The sequence below is a fragment of the Spinacia oleracea genome, chromosome 1, assembly GCF_020520425.1.
Source record: "Spinacia oleracea cultivar Varoflay chromosome 1, BTI_SOV_V1, whole genome shotgun sequence".
Classification (NCBI taxonomy): Eukaryota; Viridiplantae; Streptophyta; class Magnoliopsida; order Caryophyllales; family Amaranthaceae; genus Spinacia; species Spinacia oleracea.
In genome coordinates, this window is record NC_079487.1 from 113,610,602 (window position 1) to 113,631,624 (window position 21,023).

Genomic DNA, 21,023 nt, shown 5'->3' on the forward strand with positions numbered 1-21,023 from the left:
AATCCCAATAAAACTAATTTATTATCATAAAAATCAATGCTTTATTCAATAAACAAATCTGAAAATTCATCCTTTACTAATTAAAACAAACCTAATGAATCACAACACACAAATCCTCAAACCACGGTATTCATAACCGGTTCCCAGCATTTTAATTACTCAAAACAATATTAATATAATAATTTAAAATACGGAATTTAAATAGAATAGGTAAGGAAGAAGAGAATTATACCAATCCGGCCTATAGCACGGAACAACCACGAATTAGAGTGATTGGGCGAAAAGGAATTGAATTACGAACACGAACAACACACACACACACGTCCGTGTGTGTGCGCGCGCAGCAAGGGGCGACGAGCAAGAGGGCAGCGCGCGCGGGCTGGGCGCAGCGTGCGAGCGAGAAAGGGACGAGCAGGAGGGGCAGCGCGCACGGCTGGTCGCAGCGTGCGAGCGAGAGAGGGACAAGGCAAGGGTGTGCGCTGAGCACACGAAACAAGGAAGGCGAGAAGGGGTGTGCACGAGCACACGAACAGCAGCAGGCCGGGCACAACATCAGCGCAGGGCACGAGTGCTCGCTGCGGGCTGCGGGCAAGAGAGGAGAGGCGAGAGAGTGTGTGGGCGAGAGGCGGGCGAGCACGAGGGCTCGAGGGCACGAGGCCGTGCGGGTGCCGAGCAAAGAGAGAGAGGAGAGGGAGTTGGAGTGAGGGGCAAGCAAAGCAAAAGAGGCTTTATGAAATTTTAGGGGTTCATTTAATGATGGGGGAGTCTATTTATAGGCTCCCTATTTCTAATGGGCTAGGCTTAGGGAATTTGAATTGGGCTTAGGGGATTAAATGATTGGGTTAGCTTAGGACTTGAATTAAATTCTTTTGATTGGGCTCGTTTAGTAAAACGAATTGGACTTTTTTTATTTAAAACCCGAAGCCTTTAAAAATCATTTGCAACTCATTTAATTTCCCGACTCAAGAATTAAATTCGTTTCGTAATTAATTAAAATAATAAATATTCTAATTAATTAAACTTAATTAAGTAAAATACATTTAAATATTATTTAAATGCTAATAAATCATAAAATGCTTTATAAATATAATAAAATATACTTATAAATATTATAAAAATACGAGGTATTACACCAGCGCACTGGTGCGAAGCAGCGAGGGAGTAGCAACGAGAAATGCTCGTGCATGGGCCAAAGCGTGCGTGTGCACTGATGCACGAGCATGGGCCGTGCGGCCTTTGGCTTATGCAGTGGGGTTACGTTTCTGCACTGCGCATCATTGGGCTAGGCGCAAGCCAAGCCTATGTTGCATCGTTTTGTGCAATTTCGCTTTGGTTTTAAATCAAGGCCTAATTTTTGGGCTTTGTGCTTAGACTCAGCAGTAGTGCGGAACTGAGTTTCTCGTCCGGTGCGTCGTTCCATTACATCTAGGATTAGGAATAGGCGAAATCTGCCCTAATCTTCGGCAGGGGTTTTCTGTTGAGGATAACAGAATCTGAACACTGGTGTAATTTTGTGAGCTTTTCATCCTTGCCACTTTCTTTCTTCACGGTAGAGAAGATCAGAGACGTAGACTTCCTTGTGGTTCCATCAAACTGAACTAGGTTTTGTGTCGCTCGCATCCATTTTTGAAGTGAGTTCTTGGAAACTTGCACGTGTGTTTCTGGCCGGGGACCCCGAGCCTTGTCTACAAAGCAGAGCGACCTCGTCTTGCTTTTTTGCACGTAAGGGAGCTAACATTGGACTTATCAATATTTTATTTTATTTTACTTTGGCTAGGCCGTGAGTTTAAATATTTAAAATTAAAAGTTCAAACGATATTGCTTTAAGTGGGATCCTTTTAATAAAATTATTGATATTAATTATTTTAATTAATTTTGTGTAGGCCGACCACTTTTAATTAAATAAATATTTGATTAGAATATAATTAAGGATTAATAACTTGGAATTGATTAATATTTTAGAGAGTGTTGAAGGAAATAATGCCCTTGGTCCAAGTATGCATTTAATGATAAGTCTAATAAACGCGGTTCAGTATTAATTATACAAGTTTATAATTGATCAGTGAGATCAAGTGAACTGAATGCCTAGCTAGAGGCCGCTTCAGTTCAAGTGGATTAATAATATTAATCCACATCTTACTCTTGACTGAACCCGTAGGGTCACACAAATAGTACATAAACGGATCAAGTATTTAATGGCATTGAATACTCTATCTAATACATATTCGGAATCGACGGATCTTGGTTTCAGTGGGAGCTGAGATCGTCAAAGGCAAATAAATGAATACTAAGGAAACGATGATATTACCGGAAACGGAAATATGGATCGTATCGGAAATATAAATATTATCCAAGTCGTAGATGTTGCCGGAAACGGAAACATGGTACGTATCGGAAAATATTATCGAAAATGGAAATATTGCCGGAAATATTGCCGGAAACGGAAATATTGTCAGAATCGGAAATATTATAGGAATCGGAAAATAATTTCGGAAACGGAAATATTAAATATTGTTCGAGACGGAAATTAATTCCGGAATTCGGAAATGTTAAATATTGTTCGTATCGGAAATGAATTCCGGAATCGGGAAATTAATCGGAAGCGCATCGTACGAATTAGCATCGGACGAGCTTGCTAGACGAAGGCCCAGCACGAAGCCAGACCCACGTCGAGCAAGGGAAACGCGCGCCACAACATGCCACCCCAAGGCTGCGTCAGCCCCGCCGCAAGGCAGGCCAGCACGCGCCAAAGGGGCAGGCAGCTCGTGGGCTGCGTTGCTCGGGCTTCGCGCGCGCGCATGGCGCCCCTCGTGGGCTGCTGTGCGTGCGTGTGTGTTTGTGTTCACATACGAAGACTAATGCGTATAGGATTCATTGTTGATTAAATTTCCTAATCCTAAAAGATAGATTAATTAATATTAGAGTTCTGCTAGAATTCTGATTTAATTAATTTGTATCCTAGTAGGATTTGATTGCTTATTCCATGGCCTATAAATATGAGTTCAGGGCTCATAATTTATAACGAGTTTGAAGTATTCAAAGGTAAGAATTTGAGCAAAAATTCAGCCAAAACACTTGCCCATATAGCCGAGTATTATTAGTACCTTAAGGGCGATTCTAGTTGGTCAATCTTAAGGAGGATCCGGATGTGCTGTGGACTTTTTACGGAGGGACGGCACTTGGAGTCCTAAAGACTTGTTCTTGTTCGGTTCGGGCGCAGCAAGGGAGGGCACCCTACAAAGTGTATGCATCTAAATTATGCTAATTGTTATGTGGCAATTAATTTGGAATCCTGGCATTTATGGTTATTTCCGCATGATTTATATTCGTTTATATGTATCATAACCTAACATGTGTGTACATGAACATGATTTTAATTAATCATGTATATTATGTGCAAGCTTACCTGGGTCATTCATCTTAGAGTACGAATGAGTGAATGCATAATATATTATTATGTATTGCAAGTTTGTAGGTGACTAGTATGGCCCAACTAGTACAGTTAAATACAATCTGCAAACCGTTTTATCTTTGAATGTAATTTTAAATATGGTTTGCGTACCATGAACTATTGTTGTAATAATTAGATTACAAGTACTTCTAGATAGCATTTATAAATTCTAAATTAGCATTTTGAATGGATTTCAAAATGGTGTCAAGTTAACACGGTGGAGTTTGAATATTGTATGCTTCAAGACCAAGTCAAGGGCCAATACTAGTTCACCAACATTACTTATGTTTTATATATTGGAGTATGTATATTATGCATGAGTATGTTGTTTTATATTTTTTGATTAAGGATTTAGTTCCTTAAATAATCAAATCAACATAGAAACAACTAGGTTCAAATAATATTGAGTTTAAAATTGCCTTCCAAACAAGCACTTACAAAAATCTTCGAACCTAAGATAGTAGGTTTCCGCGAGCCAAAGCGAGGTGCTAGTTTAGTATTCCTAGATGGTAATTAAGGTATAAAAAATTAACATGTTGATTGTGGTTGTAACTCAAACAATATTAACTTGTTAACCAAGAGTAGTTTAGAATTACTAGCAATCGGTTTTTGCTTACCTAAAATCTTAAAAGGATTAAGACAAGCCAAAACATGCTTAAGACTTAGAGACTTTTAGGGTTTTGGATTCATTTCTTTCATTTATGGACCATGTTTTGATTGCATAAATGAAATGTACAATAGCTTTAATGATTGCAGATTGCTTTTGTTTCAAGTTATTAAAGGATTATGAATAGTTATTTACTGCACATCTTTTCAATTGTAGTAATCAATGACAACCAACAATAACAACTGTTTAAATATGCGTTCTATTTTCAACAAAGAGAAGTTGAATGACAACAATTTCCTCAATTGGCAAAGAAACTTGCAAATAGTTCTAATGTAAGGAGAAAGAATATTTCCTTGAGGAAGATTTACCAGGAGCGGCTGGGCCAGAGGTAATTCAAGCTGCCCTTAATCGTTGGATCCAGACGAACAGGGATGTGAGCTAAGTGGGCTTGCCTAAAATGGACTGGGTGTACAATAAATTACTGTACACCCTTTGTAAATACCGGAGTAAGATTTCGTGAACAAGGTTGAAAATTAAAAAATCGGTTTATTCCACTAGTCCTGTCCTTGAAGCCGGTTCAGAAAACCATAAACGGCTAGACCTGATCAAGACTAGCCCGACTCGCCCGCCCGAATTTTTTGCGGGTTTGGGCAGAATTTTCTGGACCATTTTCGGGCCCGGCCCGACCCAAAATTTAAAATTTTTTGGGTGGGTTTGGGAAACACAAAACTACACCTTTTAGTGATAAATTTGGCCCGACACGAAAATAGCCCGAAAACTCGGTATTTTAGGCCCAGAAATAGCAGGCTTGGGCACAATGTTTTGGCCCGAACCTTTAACCCGGCCCGACACAACAGACTGATTTGTAAGCCTGGGCACGACTCGAACCGGCCCGCCATTTGATCAGGTCTATAAACGGCCCAGGCTTATGAAAATGAACCAGTAAAACACTCTCCTCTTTTCCAGCTGCTGCGACGAAGTCGAAAGCTTCATTGCAGAAGAACTGTAAAACCTCGAATCTCAGGAGAGAGAAAGACAGAAAGAAGAGAGAGAGAGAGAAAATGCCATTCATCAGCCAAATTGAAAGGCAAACAGATTACAAATCGTTTCCTTCAAGCTGCCCAATCGTCATCGACAATGGCGGCTCCTATTTCCGCATTGGGTATTCCCCCCCCCCCCCTCAAACCCTAATTTCTCCCCCATTTCCCTAATTAGTATCCATAATTTTGATAATTTTAGTAATTCTGCCTTTTATTTTTATTTTTATTTTTTTCAGATGGGCTGGTGAGTGTGACCCCAGGGTGATTTTCCGCAACATTGTTCAGAGGCCTCGCCACAAATCTACAGGTCCTTATTTTTAGTTTTCAATTTAGCTATTTTGTTTTACAATTGTCAATGAATGAAATTAATCGTATATTTAAGCTAAGGATTTGTAGGTACTTAATTTGTCCATTTTAGTAGAATATTTGAAGCAATTGGTTGAAATTGAATATGGTGGTGGGGTTTTTCTTCCATTTAAGCAGTATTGGTTCAACAGAGAAATTGAAGATGCTATGTTATTATGGACACACTATTTTTCTAATTTGGATTTACTAGGCATGTGTATGTTGATAATCGAACAAATTATATTGGGTTGAATCCGTGAATGTGTGACTTCTACCGTGACAAGTGCGACGTTTCATTATGTGAAGGCGGTTTTTACACATTGTGTGTGTCTGTGTGTGCGGATTTGTGGTAGTCTTTCCCATTGGTCAAGAACTTTATGATTCCATGTTGAGTCTGTGTGAGTACTTGGCTGAACTGTTTAGTATGGAACTGTTGCAGGAGAAACTGTCTCTGTCGTTGGTGATCATGATACTGGATTGCTGAAATATTTTGACTGTACTCGGTCAGGACCACGATCAGCTTTTGATAACAATGTCGTCTATCAGTTTGAAATTATGGAATATGTAAGCTTTATCACGATTCTTTTAGCTACATTATCACGTAGGTATAATTCAATGATGGTTTTTGCATTGAACTTCATCGTCTTCATGTTTTTGGCTGGTGTTTAAACCTTTGAACACTTGAATTGTACCTTGATTTAGTGGTTTGGGAAGACGAGTAGGTTTGTTGATCTCTTTGCGGTTAATGATGTTTATCTGTTATCGTGCTTTCCATGCATCATGTATTATTATTTTTAATATAAGAAAAGAGATTGTATTAACAGCAGGAAAAAGAAGAACAAACAACGGGGACAAGCTTTCCTCTGATCAGGAAAACAAAATTACAGGCCCCAATTTCTTAGAGGCAATACATGCAAATACTTTTATCCTGTATCAGTACCTCCAAGAAGGAAGGACATATAAGTTCAAAATATGAACTTGGGTTTGACATGTACAACTTTGGACTTCAAGATTGTTTTCATGGCAAGGGTTCCTTGGTGTCATGTTACTTTTTGATTGATCCTGTTTTCGTTTTATCTGTCGTCAATCAAAGCACTTATATAATTGCTCAGCTGTTGGGTGATAAATGACACTTGCAAAGGTGTGGTTCTATTCTACTGAATCTGACTAATCCGGACTTAACGGAACTTATTTGCACTTAATTGGAACTAATCTGACTTATCTAAATTCATTTGAACTTATTAGTACTTATTTATCTGAAATAAGTTAAAATAGTTGAACATATCACCGTAAAAACCTCAATCTCACAGTTGCTCTTAGTTTGGGTTGTTGTTTATGCTAAATTGGAAATGTTGTTGCTGTATGTTATTTATTTGCCAAATTCCCTTTTATTGGTATATTTTTCTCAATGTTGTTGATGTATCCTAACTTATTTCTGTTAACTTATTAATCCATTTACTGTTGCCTTTTTTTTGTTAAACTTTTCAGATTCTTGACTTTGGATTTGATCGACTGGGTGTTGATGGACATGGGGTATGATGATTAGTTTTATGTCAATAACTTGATTATCTAAATGATTTGTGTCATTTTTATGTTCGATATTATGATTTGATTTAGAACATATAGTGGTATGTTTGCGCTCACTTTGTTCAAGAGGGGGTGTCTATGACAAACAATCTACTTTCCTGGCACGTAAAATTTCTGGTACTTGCTGTCGATGGCATCTTCTGTGTCTATAAAGTAGTGGTTGTAATTCTGCATACTATGTCATGATTAATGCTTTGTGCCCTTGTGGCATATTGGAGTATCTGGTTCCACCTTTGTTGTATTCCAAATGGAGGAGTGGATTTCAATAGTTGATTTAAGTGAAGCCAGTTTATTTTCAGTGGCTTTTATACAGGGCTTTTCTGTCACTCAGTAGGTGTTCTATCCTATTCATCTCATTTTCTTTCTTTACTCTTATCTCACTTGAATATGGAACTTGCTAAATGCTAGTATGATACCCTTACGGCCCGTTTGGTAGCCGGTCGTAAATGGTGTTAATGGGAATGAATTTGTATGTAATTTTGCAAGGAAAATCAATATTCATTCCCATGGTAATGCTAGTTCACTCAAATTTATCTCTTTTTTTTTCTGACGAATTTTCATTTCCATCCATTACCATTTGAGGAGTGGTATTAGGTGGGAATGGAAAGTTATGAAGAAAAGCAGCAAGTTTGAGACAAAATCTCGTTACCATGGACATCATGATGCTATTTTCTTGCCAAATTACACTTAGATTTATTTCCATGCCCACCATTTATTACCGGCTACCAAACAGGCCGTTAAAGGTTCTACTTCCCCAATTCTTCTGTGGACTTTTGTTATTTTATCTGTCTTTTCCTCTTTATTTGTGTTCAGGTATGGTCAAAACTATCCTGTCGTATTAGTTAATCACCTGAGGCTTTGATCAACTTCTTTTACTTAGTATAGGTCAAACTTTGAAAAATGGTGTCTTTAAGAAAGGATGACTAGATAGGGTAGGAACAACATAAGGATTGTTGTGATATGGGTTTACCGAGGTGGTATATTTGAAGTTTGAGTAATATTTGCCCTTTTTTGTAAAAATATTTCGAGTAAGATCTTCTGTTTCCTATGCTGCGTGTAAATGACCTTGGGAGTTGGGAACACGTATGCAACTGGTTAAATTATAGTTCTTCAGTATTTACAGATTCTGGTCTATTGGTCTAAGATGCCTTTGCTTGAAATGCACAGAGACTAAATCTTGAATGGATGTGTTAAGTACTTGAAGGTCTCAGATGGATTTGTTTTAAGTTTCAAATGTTGCAATATTCTATGTTAATTGGCAATTTGGCAATACAAAGTCTTGTCTGCTTCAAAATTTCTTACCTTAACAATTGCAAAACAGCGCATTGGTGTTTGTCCTTCGCATAGTTTGATGAAGATTTGACTGGTTACCTCTCCCATTACATAACATTGACACTCTTTGACTATTCTTTTGGGGACAGTGCAGGTCGATCATCCTGTATTGATCACAGAATGCCCATGCAATCCAGTTTCATCACGCTGTAGAATGGCAGAGCTTCTTTTTGAGTCATATGGAGTTCCTTCTGTGGGTATGGGAACCACCTATTACCTAATATTTCTGTGTCTCCTTCTATCAAGGAAGTCTTAAACGGTGATTGTATAGTGATCGATTGTATTGTCCATCTACCTGAACATCATCGCTGTTCATCTTAGTTTCCTGATTACTATCCACTCAATGTAGACTGTCACTGTTGATACAAAAACCTTTAGATTGTTTCTGTGGCAGTATGGGCCGTATGGCAAAGCCTAACCCTTTGTCCTGAGTTTTCTGATTACTTCTTCCCCTTTTTCAGCGTTTGGTGTTGATGCTGCTTTTAGCTACACGTATAATCAGCGACTTGGTATTTGTGATAAGGAGGGCCTTGCTGTTTGCAGCGGATTCAATACCAGCCATGTCATACCAGTAAGTGTCCCTGTCTTCGTCATTCTAGTTTTATGAAAACATGTAAAGTCATTTTTCTACCACTGAAAACTTGTAGTTGAATCTATGTGTTATGATTGGTTATAGTGAGTATCTTGGCAGATGCTTGAAAAAGATTCACCTATGAGAGTGGCTGAGTAACCAACATGTGGAAGATGCTGTTTTGGGAGGGATGTCACATGATGCAACATTACCATGTGAAAAGATCATGTTTTGCTATAAGTAATTGACTGTTTGTACATTTATAGAGAATGAGTTTTGTTACTCCCACGATTCCAAATAAGTGCCCAATTATCTTTCTTATTCAATATTACATGTTATTACTACTGCTTGTTAGTCTTAAAACTACCTATTCAGTAGTACTAAAAAAGTTCTGGGTACAATGCACAGTCCCTTTATCAACATGCATAAGTTTAAAAGACTTAATTTAGGATGGACGGCGTATGAAAAGCAGAAAATTGAGTAATTGATGATAAAAGTCCTTTCTGCCCCCCTGCTGCCTGATCATAGCCACGCTTCTGTGCCTGCCATGGTAGGAGACTGGCACTCACCAGGCGGACATTCCATCCCATCTTTTCTAATTTCCTTTGAGAGGCTTGGTAAAACTTAATGTGTAACTGATATTATTTTCTTTAAAAGCACTAACCTAGGCACAAGTGCAACTAAAATGGCCATTTGAGGTTTCTAGTTTCGGATGTCTAGAGTTATATGCACAAGATTTTTTTCACACCTTTTTAATTAGGAAAATTTTCACTTCGGGTGCCTGAGGTTTGATATAGTTCCAGTTTAGGTACCTCAAGTTTAGATAATTCCATTTTAGGTGCCTCAACTTTGCAAGTTGTTCCATTTCGGGTAGCTCATCCCTAATATTTTTTAAGTTTTTTTTTTTAAAATTTCTTTTAATTAAGGCAAATTGCCGAAACAAACCTTTTCGGTCTAATTTTGTGAGAAATAACATTTTATAATTTTTCTGCAAATTCATACCTTAATTTTTTTTTTTTTTTGGCAAGAAACAACCTTACTCCTCTTTAAGGCGGCATACTCATACCTTATTAACTTTTTTTGGCAAGAAACAACCTTAATCCACTTTTAGGCGTTGACCGACATTTCCCGCGTTGATTGTGGCATGCCGGCCACGTGTTTTTTTTGTGTTTTTTGGAATATTTGCCAAAACGTACCTTTTATATGTTTGATTTTGCAAGAAACAACACTTTATGATTTTTTTTGCAATTTCAAACTCGAAAAGATTTTTTTTTGCGAGAAACAACCTTTGTAACCTTTTATTGCGAAGATGATTTTATTTATGTTGTGTTATGTCATTTCAAGATTCACATTGAATCAATGAAGGAATGAAAGAATTGAACCTATTATTTTGTTATGATTTGTTCTGATTGTCTCTCTTAACCTGTTGAGCTCCCCCTTGTTCATTTGCCCTTTTATGCCTACCAACCATTTTCTTGTAAGGAGAAGGAAGTGGTTCTGGGCAAGGTGTGACTTTCAATTGGTTCTGGTGTGACTTTCAATTGGTTCTGGTGTGACTCTGTAGGTGGATAAACCTTGCATATTTTTGTATCTTAGTTTTAAAAAGTGCGAAGCCCACCGAAGCGTAAAAGGGCCTGGGAGCTTAAGCGAAGCGCACACTTTTCGTAGGCGAAGCGCACCCGAAAAGAAATAATAAAATTTTAAAAGATCAGAAAAGATGGAAAGAAAAGATGAAAAAAAAGAGAAATCGAAAAGATGAAAGAAAAATTCATAATCCGTTTTCAAAACCCCCCAAATATTCTCTTAAAAAAAAAAAGAAATCACGTGATCACGTGGCTTTATTTTTTAATTAAAAAGAAGGGTCTATTGTGCCCAGGAAGCGCGAATGTCGCTAGGCTTCGGCTGACACAAGCGTTCTTCTGTGAGCTTCCGAGCTTCCAGGGATTTAAGCGCGCTTTTTAAAACTAAGATTTGTATATGGTATGCATGGTGAATGAAATGCCTATAGTTAAGTTCTATTTTCTCTTTTGGATGCATGCCATGGCGGCTAGCAACGAATACCTGTAACAACCACATATCTTTGTTTCCATATTTACAACAAATGTCTTAATGATTTACTTTAAATTCATGGAGGTCAACCTTGTTAATCCTCATGTAGTCATGTTACTCATTTCTTCTAGACCCCTATGAGTTGTATCATTTTAATTATAGATAGCATAATGACCCCGTTAAAGCTCTTCAACCCTTCTCTTTTACTAAAAACCTTTACATAACATTTCGTCCTCCTAATCCACTCCATCAACTAGCTAGAGTATTAATTTTCCTTTGCATCCCTCAAACATATTATTGAAACTCTCATAGCAGTCGTTGAGAAGCATACCAAACTCATGTTCTCTGACATCTAGCATGTTGAAATACTTTCGAAATAGTTAAAGGCCTCCAGATTAAGTTCATTTATTGTCTCTATGTAAGTTTTGAAATGATTCTAGCTAGCACGATAAGAAAAAAATTAAAAACAATCTTCATCACAATAAAATCTAAGGTTGTTTCTCGCAAAAAAATCTTTTTATGTCTGAAATTGCCATTTTTAAAAATAAAAGGTTGTTTCTCGCAAAGCCAAATATAAAAGGTTCAAATATTCCAAGAAAAAAAAGACGCACGTGACCGACACGCCATGGTCAAAGCTGGAAAAGACTCGGTCTACACCTGAAAATGGACTAAGGTTGTTTCTCGCAAAGTATTTTTTTAAGGTCCATCGAAAGTGAAAATTTTCCTTTTAATTAATTCTCATCATGAATGTAAGAAAAAAAAAAAGACGTGGCGCAACTGTTCTGTTTGTCATGTTCTGAGCCTAATAATGTCACTGATTCACTGTGGAGACTTCTGGGGAGAAAAGGAGTGATACTTGATTTTGGTTTCCTATCATTCTCCATTGCTCATTTGTTTAGTGCCGGGATTAGGGTAAAATTGTATGAAATTAGGAATGCTTGCATATTTAATATATTTTGCCTGATCTTTTGAACGTAAGCGGTAAGCTGTATTATTGCTTATAAAATTCTTTAGCTATAAAAGAGCATCAAAGTTCTTGCACTGTATCTGATTGATGATAGCCACTCTTCAATTTCTGCTGAAGTGCTGATGCTTTCTGTAACCGTGCCTTCAGTTTGTTGAAGGAGAGCCGGTTTTTGAAGCGTGCTGCCGAAGTAATGTTGGTGGTTACCATGTTACTGATTACATGAAGCAGCTTCTTTCTCTAAAATATCCTCAGCACATGTAAGCATTTTGCATTTTATGGTTATTCTCGTGTTTACAAGATAGCTTTCTGGTTGACTTGTTTTCTTTTCATGTCATTTGTGACAGGGCTTTTCTTACATGGGAGAAAGTTGAAGACCTGAAGATGGAACACTGTTACATTGCTCAGGACTACAGTTCAGAGGTTAAATTGTTTCAGGTAATATGGTTCTCTTTTTCTTTACAGGTTTCCTACACTAGTTTTTGCCTCTACGGAAGTCATAAATACATATATATTTCTTTTTGTAATTGAAACAGAACAAAACTAAAGAAGCCGAAGAAAAGACTAGGTGTTGGCAACTTCCATTTACCCCCGCACCAGTTGAGGAGCAACCTTCTGCTGAGGAGATTGCAAGAAAGGCTGCTTACAAGGAGAAACAAGGTCAACGATTGCGGGAAATGGCTGAGTCAAAGAGGGCATCACGAATTAACGAATTGGAAAATGAGTTGCGTGGTTTGGATTTTCTTCTGAGGCAGGTGGAGAAAGTAGATGATGATAGCGTTCCTGAATTTCTTTCAGATACTGGCTATTTGTCTAAACAGGAAATAGAATCTTCTATTTCTAAAGTAAACCAATCTTTGCGAAGAACTAAGCGTGAACAAGTTGAACTGGAGGAGAAGGCAGAGGCAGCAACAGCTGAAAAGTTTCCACTAGTTGATGTTCCTGATAACATGCTGACTCCAGAGCAGGTTAGCTTTAGTGTTATGAACTGTTCGTGCTACATTAGTTGTTATGTTGGACTTATCTTGTGGCATAAATTGAAATCTGAAGGGATTTCAAATTTCTGACATGTAGTGTTTTGAACTTTGGTACCTCTTAAATCCATTGTTTGCTGGTTTAGCTATATGGTCAAATGATTTTTTCGGAACAATGCACTTTTTAATTGTATTCAGGATCCTGCTATCAGGGTTGCTGCTTATTATAGACCAGTTGATCTCGATGCTGTTGATCTTTCGTATTTGATTATTTGTATTCACTGTTGCCTGTTCTTTGGTTGTAGCTCAAGGAGAAAAAGAAGCAGATCTTTCTCAAGACTACAGCTGAGGGCCGTCAGCGAGCTAGACAAAAACGTGCTGAAGAGGAACTACAAAGGGAGAAGCATAATCAACTAGAGGAAGAAAAGCGTTTGTATGTTGCTACCTTTCTTTCTTATTTTTATGTTTGCCTTTGGAAGGCGTAAATGGATGGTTGAGTTTAAGCTGATGCTACATTAAAATATTACAGTGTCATCAATAAAATATTACCTATCTGAGCAATAGAAAACTAACTTCCTTATTACTTGCCTTTTAGTCTCTGCAAGGTGGCTAGCTGTAATACTGTTATTACTGTTGCATTCCTTAGCAACATGGATCTACGAAGTCTGGTAGGCTTCACTTACAGTATGGCATTAAATAAGCTTTGATAATCCAAAATCTGTATTATAGAGCTAGGACAAGAATAGGAGTTTTAGGTGGTTTCTATCCATGCATTCTTCTGTTTATTTATTTGTGGAAGCTTGCTGAAAGCATTATGCTTGACTTAAACCTTAGCCTAATTAGTCATAGCTAAGTTAGTTAACCAAGTCTATAGGAAGTTCCATACTGTAAGTGACTTCTAAAGCAATCTGTACATCCTTGCCAGCCTGGGGACTGCGGTTGTGTTAATGTCTGCTTGGATCTGAATCCATCAGAGAGGATTAATGGAGGCTGCCACCTTAATCCCTTTGTGTACTCTTCTAAGGATGTGTTGTGTTTCTCCTTTAAAATTTGTCGACCTTTTGATTTTGATGACCCTCTAAGCCAAATATGTTTTAAATAGCCTTTAAAGTAGTTGAAGAACAATTATGGAGACTCTTGTCTGAGAAAGATTAGACAGGTTTATGGCAGATGATGCATGGGTCTCTCTATTTCCGTGCTTCGAGGTTATCCATTTTCCCATTTACCGATCTGATCATGCTCCCATAATGCTAAAATATGGGACGGATAACCAGAGACAGAGGGGTGAGAGACCTTTTCGGTTCGAAGCTATGTGGCTATCCAACGAGGATTGTGGTCGAGTGGTCTCACGTGCATGGAATTGCTCGACGGGTGATGATATAGTAACAAGAATAGCCAATGTTGCAGGCAATCTCACTTCTTGGGCAGCCGACACTTTTGGGGCAATTAAGAAGAAAATAAAGGAGGCTGAGAAGAGACTAAAAAGTCTACAAAACAGTAGACATGATGCTACGATGCTGGCTTATTGTAAGAGTGTGGCGGAGGAGCTTGATGAGTTGCACCGGTTAGAGGAGTCCTACTGGCATGCGCGGGCTAGGGCAAACGAGCTACGAGATGGAGATAAAAACACAAAATATTTCCATCATAAAGCAAGCCAACGCCGGAAACGGAACAGGATTGGAGGGCTCAAGGATGAGAATGGCGAGTGGAAGACTAAGCCAGAGGAGCTCGATGGAATTATCACAAAATACTTTGAGTGTCTATTTGCTACAAGCAACCCTACGGGTATGGAGGAGGCGATGGAGGGACTAGAGAAGAGGGTTACGGATGAGACGAATGTTTGTCTTGACACGGAGCCGTCGAGTGATGAGGTTCGTGATGCTTTTTTTCAAATGCACCCCAATAAAGCTCCAGGGCCGGACGGGATGCATGCGTTATTCTTCCAGAAATTTTGGGGAGTTCTAGGGGCGGATGTTGTGAGATTCGTGAAGGCTTGGTGGAAGGGGGAGGTGAGTTTAGGTTCGGCTAATCGTACGTGTATAGTACTAATACCAAAATGCAATGAACCGAAGAATTTAATGGAGTTCCGGCCAATTAGTTTGTGCAATGTGCTATACAAGATTGTGTCGAAGATGCTTGCAAACAAAATGAAACCGATGTTGGAATCCATTATCTCTATTGAGCAAAGCGCCTTTGTACCCAAACGCCTCATTACCGACAATGCCCTAGTGGCATTTGAGATTTTCCATGCAATGAAAAGGCGGGGGGAAGGTAAGGATGGTACGGTAGCTATGAAGCTAGACATGAGTAAGGCGTACGACAGGGTGGAGTGGAGTTTTTTGGAACGGGTGATGCAAAGGATGGGTTTCAGTGATTCGTGGATAGCAAGGATTATGGGGTGTTTAAACAGTGTTACTTTCTCGTTTAAGTACAACGGTGGTATATCGGGTGAGTTGGTTCCGACGAGAGGCCTCCAGCAGGGGGACCCGATCTCCCCATATTTATTTCTCATATACGCGGATGCTTTCTCGGCTCTATTAAGTAAAGCAGCGAATGAGAAGTTGATAAATGGTGCTCGGGTGTGTGCTAGGGGTCCAAGAGTCTCGCACCTATTTTTTGCCGATGATAGTATTCTCTTTGCTAGGGCAAATTTGCAAGAATGTTCTAAAGTTGCTGATATTATCAGTAAATATGAGAGAGCATCCGGTCAGAAAGTTAATCTGAGCAAAACCGAAGTTGCCTTTAGTAAGTGTGTGAAGGTGGATAGAAGAAAAGAGATTGTGGAGACCTTGGGGGTTCGAGAGGTTGATAGACACGAGAAATATTTGGGGTTGCCCACGATCATTGGGAGGTCCAAGAAAGCGATCTTTACGTGCCTCAAAAAGCGGATTTGGAAAAAATTGCAAGGGTGGAAGGAGAAACTTTTGTCACGCCCCGGGAAGGAAATCTTAATCAAGGCGGTGGCACAAGTAATCCCCACTTATATGATGAGTGTCTTTAAGATACCGGATGGCTTGATCGATGAAATTCACTCTATATTAGCACGTTTTTGGTGGGGTGACAAGGAATTAGGGAAGAAGATACATTGGCATCGGTGGGAGGCTCTATGTTTACCAAAATCTATGGGCGGAATGGGTTTTCGGGATTTAAGGTGTTTCAACCAAGCACTACTTGCAAAACAATGCTTCCGGCTGAGCATGGACAATGGGTCCCTATTAACCCGTGTCCTAAAGGCGCGGTATTATAAGCATTCAAACCTGGTCGAAGCAAGGAGGGGTTATGACCCAAGCTATACTTGGAGGAGTATGTGGGGGGCGAAATCCCTATTGCTCGATGGGCTAAAGTGGCGAGTGGGGAATGGGTTATCAATCAAGGTTTGGGATGAGGCTTGGCTTCCCGGGAATGGAGCTCACCTTGTTCCAACGCCAAAGGAAGATAGCAACATGGAGTCAAGAGTGTCGGACCTAATTGATTTTGAGAACCAGTGCTGGAGAGACAATGTGATAAAGGAGGCATTTGTTGAAGAGGAGCAGAAGCTGGTGCGAACCATCCCCCTCTCGAGGTCCTGGCCGTGTGATTCGTATTATTGGTGGCCGACGAGTAATGGAATGTACAACGTACGGTCAGCATATTGGCTCGGTATGCTAGGACACACACGTACATGGGAGCTGAATTTTGGGGCAAGGGAATCGGATATGTGGTCGTGGGTGTGGAGGCTTGATGGGCCACCTAAGCTAAGCCACTTCATGTGGCGTGCCTGCAAAGGAAGCCTAGCTACAATGGGGGTGTTGTTTAGACGTCATATACGACAATCTACGGAATGTAATGTCTGTGGTGCTCCTGATGAGTCTATCCTGCATACACTTTTTGAATGCAAACACGCACAAACGATATGGGCGAGTAGTGAGTTTGTGGATTACCTTTGCTGAGAGATTTGTGTGGTTTGCTAGCAAGCTATCGAAGGAGAAGCTACGTCTGTTTGCTACCCTTGTGTGGGCATGTTGGTGCTGTCGCAATAAGGCAGTCTTCGAGGGAGGGGAGTTCGAGCCTGCGCAGGTGGCTGCTGGTTTTGTTCGACTTGTGAACGGTTACAGGCGGTACAATGAGAGGGTGGCGGTACACGCAACTGGCCCGCAACTGGCCCTGTGGTCACGTCAGCTAGCAGTTGGAACCCACCACCACATGGAACAGTGAAGGTTAATGTAGACGTCCATACTTTCAGCACTGGCGTGGGTGTGGGAGTGGTGATCAGAGACTACAGTGGAGCGATACTCGTAGCTGCGGTGAAGCGCACTGACGCAGCTTGGTCCGCTGAGGTGGCAGAAGCTTCGGCGGCTCTTTATGGGGCTGCTCTGGCCAAGAGGCTCGGATACGACAAGGTGATTCTTGAATGTGATGCCATGAACGTTGTTCGAACGATTGACAAAGGTGAAGAAGGTGCAGCTCCGATTTTCCTATTTTATGAGGATATCAGGAAGGTCATATCACATTTCTTGTTCTTTAAATGTATCCATGTTAGGAGAGGAGGCAATACAGCCGCCCATTTAGTAGCAAGATGGGAAGCCGATGTTGGTTCGGAACGCATATGTATGGGTTGTTTCCCCCAAAGTTTAACAACTTTGGCAGAACTTGATTTAGTTTAATATATTTGCCCGCTTTTTCCCTCAAAAAAAAAAAAAGTAGTTGAAGAACAATTGTCACCCTTTCTTGAAAGCGGTGGAAGCAGTGATGTAAACATACTTACCCTTAGTTACCATACAAGTTTTTGAGCCCCACCACGTCCATTTATACTCATCAATCCCTAAACATCTTTCTACTCTTGCAAGAAGTAATCTTGATCTTGCTAGTGTGTAACATAGTTTTCATCAAGTTTTCTAGCCAATTGAATATTAGTTGATTTACCACAATAAAACTTGTCTGCTGGAGGAATATTACCTTTCATAAGAGCCTCACGAGCTACTCAAGCTTGGCTTGAGATTTTCACGAGCCAAAAACATCTGCATGACCTGAAGGCTCTTGAACCCATTTGATATTTGTTCTATTTTTGTAATTAACACAAAAGCTTTTGCACAATACTAACGAGATCTCAAAATATTAGCAAAATCATAGCTATAATATGTCATGTTACAAGGTAGTACGGTTGAGTTTTAGGCTGACTTAATACTGAAACTTAAGCTCAAATTTGCTCAAGACTTAGTTAGAGATCAAAGTGTTATGAGGTGAACCGAGCAACCCCAAGCCCGAGCTTGGATCAGCTCTTATCACCCCTACCTTGAAGGATAATCTTCACCGTACAGCCGGTTGTACCTTGCAAGGTACAACCAAAGGTATTTTTAGGCACGTGTGCTCACAAGATGCATGCAATGGGAAAAGAAATAGCCTTGGGTTTACCATGCTCATGGTACATATAAAATTGCCACCTTGAAGCATAGTACAAAGTTGTCTCACTGTAATGTTCATGTGGATCTAGTTTCCCTATTAATCTGTTATTTGTCTCAAAATTTCGACAAGCTAAAATTTGTACAGTTGATTTTATACTTTCTTCACCAAAGATAAAGAAATGTATTTCTTTGTGGCAAATTTCATAATTACTGCACTCCATGGTCTTTTTTTTCGACTGCTTGTCATATTCTGCACTTCTATTGCTATTAGAATTTTGAATAAATCCATGTTTCTAATTTCCATCTTTTATGTAGGGAAAACCCAGAGGCTTATTTAGAGCAGTTGCGAACCAAATACAAAGGGCTTTTAGAAAAAGTAGAACAGAAGAAACTGTTAAAGTCAAATGGAAACAATTCAAATGGAAATCCTACATCTGGTGGTGTCGGCCGTGGTGAGAGAATGAATGCTGCTAAGAAAGAGAGAATGCGTCTTTTAACAACAGCTGCTTTTGATCGGGGGAAAGGGGAAGACACTTTTGGTGCAAGAGATGAAGATTGGCAACTCTACAAACTGATGAGTAAAGATAATGACGATGATGATGAAGGTCCAGATGAAGATGAGGCAGAGTTGATACGTATCTCTTCTAGACTCCAGGCAAGTCAACTATCATAAGCAGTCAAAGTAGAGTAAGATTTAAAATTGGATTTTGCTGCAGTTGTGTCATACCATTTCTTTTTATGTATTGCAGGATATTGACCCAACTTTCACTGCAAAACCAGAATCTGGATTACGCCAAACTGCTGATGTTCCTCGCTCTCGTACTCTTACCCAGGAGGATTTCCAGATTTCAATGGCGGTTGAAAGGTTCCGATGCCCAGAAATTTTGTTCAACCCAAATATAGTTGGGATTGACCAGTCTGGATTAGATGAAATGGTTGGGGTTTCTCTGAGGAGGTTTTCACCTCAGGGCAAAGGTTTGGAGGAGAAGTTAACTAGCTCTATCCTTTTGACTGGAGGAAGTAGTCAATTCTCGGGGTTGAGTGACCGTTTGGAAGCTGGAGTTCGCATGATTCGGCCATGTGGGACCCCTATCAGGGTGATTAGGGCAAGTGATCCTATTTATGATGCATGGCGAGGGGCTTCTTCATATGCTGCTTCTTTGCATTTCCCGCAGCAAACTTTCACTAAAATGGATTACGAAGAAAAAGGGGAAGATTGGCTTCGGACTTACAAGTTCAGGTATTCGCTATGACCACTTGTGCACCAGATGAAATGGTTTTCAATAACAGTTAAAACATTGGTTAATAGTTGTATAAAGGAATTTTACGTTTCTTGTTTACCAACTAATCCATTGGAAATATCATATTAGCTAGAAATCAAGATGTAACTTGGCAAACTTTTGTTGTGTCAAGATTTAGTTTTGTTAATAGTATTACAAATGCCCTACATATGGGGAGTACTCGTACGACACTTACAATTATTCTCTCTTTAATCCATTAACACCAAAAGTATTATTGAGTATTATTTTTGCGGTTGCAAAAATAGACAACTTAAGCGTGTTGCGGCGCTATTTTCGTTCCTTTCAATTCTTTGATTACAAACTTGGTAATTTTTTTTTTTTTTTTTTTGGACGGGAACTTGGTAAGTTCTACTAGAGTACTTTCAAAAGCACGAATTCTTATTTACGGTATAAATATTGTACACTGGAGTAGAAGTTAATTCAAAATGCATAAAGTTACACCGTTATATGTAAAAGTTATCGGTTTTTAGTGATAAATTTTAATAAAAATTATTCTTTTAAAATCAATAATAAAGTATACCTCAAGTCTTATATGTGACCAACCACACCATTAACTTGATGATGTGTCATGTTCACACTTATAAATAAGCCCAATATGTTTAAAGCCCCAGAAAATAAAGTAACATCAACGTAGAAAATAAAGTAACATCAGCATAGAAAATAAAGTAACATCATTATACAAAGAACTTGTAAACTGAAATTGAAGAAAATGTAATAAAAACAAGAAAAGTAACAACGAATACAAGGAACACAAGCATAGAAAGTCAAGTAACACCTGTCTATACAAGGAACCTCTAACATGAAATTGAAGAAACTGCAATAACTATAAGTAACACCGACACAAAAAGTCAAGTAACTCCAGTCTATATAAGGAACCTCGAACAAGAAATCCAAGAAATTGTAGTAAATTAAGAAAATATCAGCGAATACAACGTATAAGTAACATCATCATAGAAAATCACGTAACACCAGTCTACATACAAGTAACCTCTAACATGAAACTGCAATAAAACAAGAAAAGTAACAACGAATACATTGTATAAGTAACACCAGTATATAAAATCAAGTAACACGAGCATAGAAAATCAAGTAACATGAGCATAGAAAATCAAGTAAAACCAGTCTATACAAGGAACCTCTAACATGAAATTCAAGAAATTGCAGTAAAACAAGAAAAGTAATAGCGATACAATGTATAAGTAACACCAGCATAAAAAGTCAGGTAACACCCGTCAATAACTTTATCCATATTAGCTGCGCTCGTCACACCATCAAGTTGATGGTGTGGCTGGTCACACATGAGGCGCACTGTAATGTATAAGGGTAGCTATTTAACCATTTAAAATGTTTATCCATCAAATTCCTTTTTTCATAATATAAAAGTTAATAAAACTATATTAAAAGTTACAAAAACTAGGTAA

At 39.0% G+C, this 21,023-nt stretch overlaps 1 protein-coding gene across 2 annotated transcripts; it reads left to right on the forward strand.

The window, feature by feature from the left end:
• The first annotated feature begins 4,997 nt into the window (after window positions 1–4,997).
• On the forward strand, window positions 4,998–19,767 carry LOC110794810 (actin-related protein 5). Of its 2 annotated transcripts, XM_021999770.2 has the most exons (12): window positions 4,998–5,220; window positions 5,335–5,405; window positions 5,883–6,007; window positions 6,932–6,976; window positions 8,457–8,559; window positions 8,824–8,933; window positions 12,097–12,206; window positions 12,294–12,384; window positions 12,483–12,914; window positions 13,226–13,353; window positions 18,617–18,956; window positions 19,051–19,767. In XM_021999770.2, the coding sequence occupies exons 1-12, from the start codon at window positions 5,120–5,122 to the stop codon at window positions 19,552–19,554; spliced, it is 2,160 nt and encodes a 719-aa protein (XP_021855462.1). In that variant the 5' UTR covers window positions 4,998–5,119; the 3' UTR covers window positions 19,555–19,767. The 2 variants fall into 2 exon arrangements, with proteins under 2 accessions (XP_021855462.1, XP_021855461.1); XM_021999769.2 differs by lacking the exons at window positions 4,998–5,220; window positions 5,335–5,405 and having other exon boundaries at window positions 5,911–6,007; window positions 8,452–8,559.
• Window positions 19,768–21,023: the final 1,256 nt, after the last annotated feature.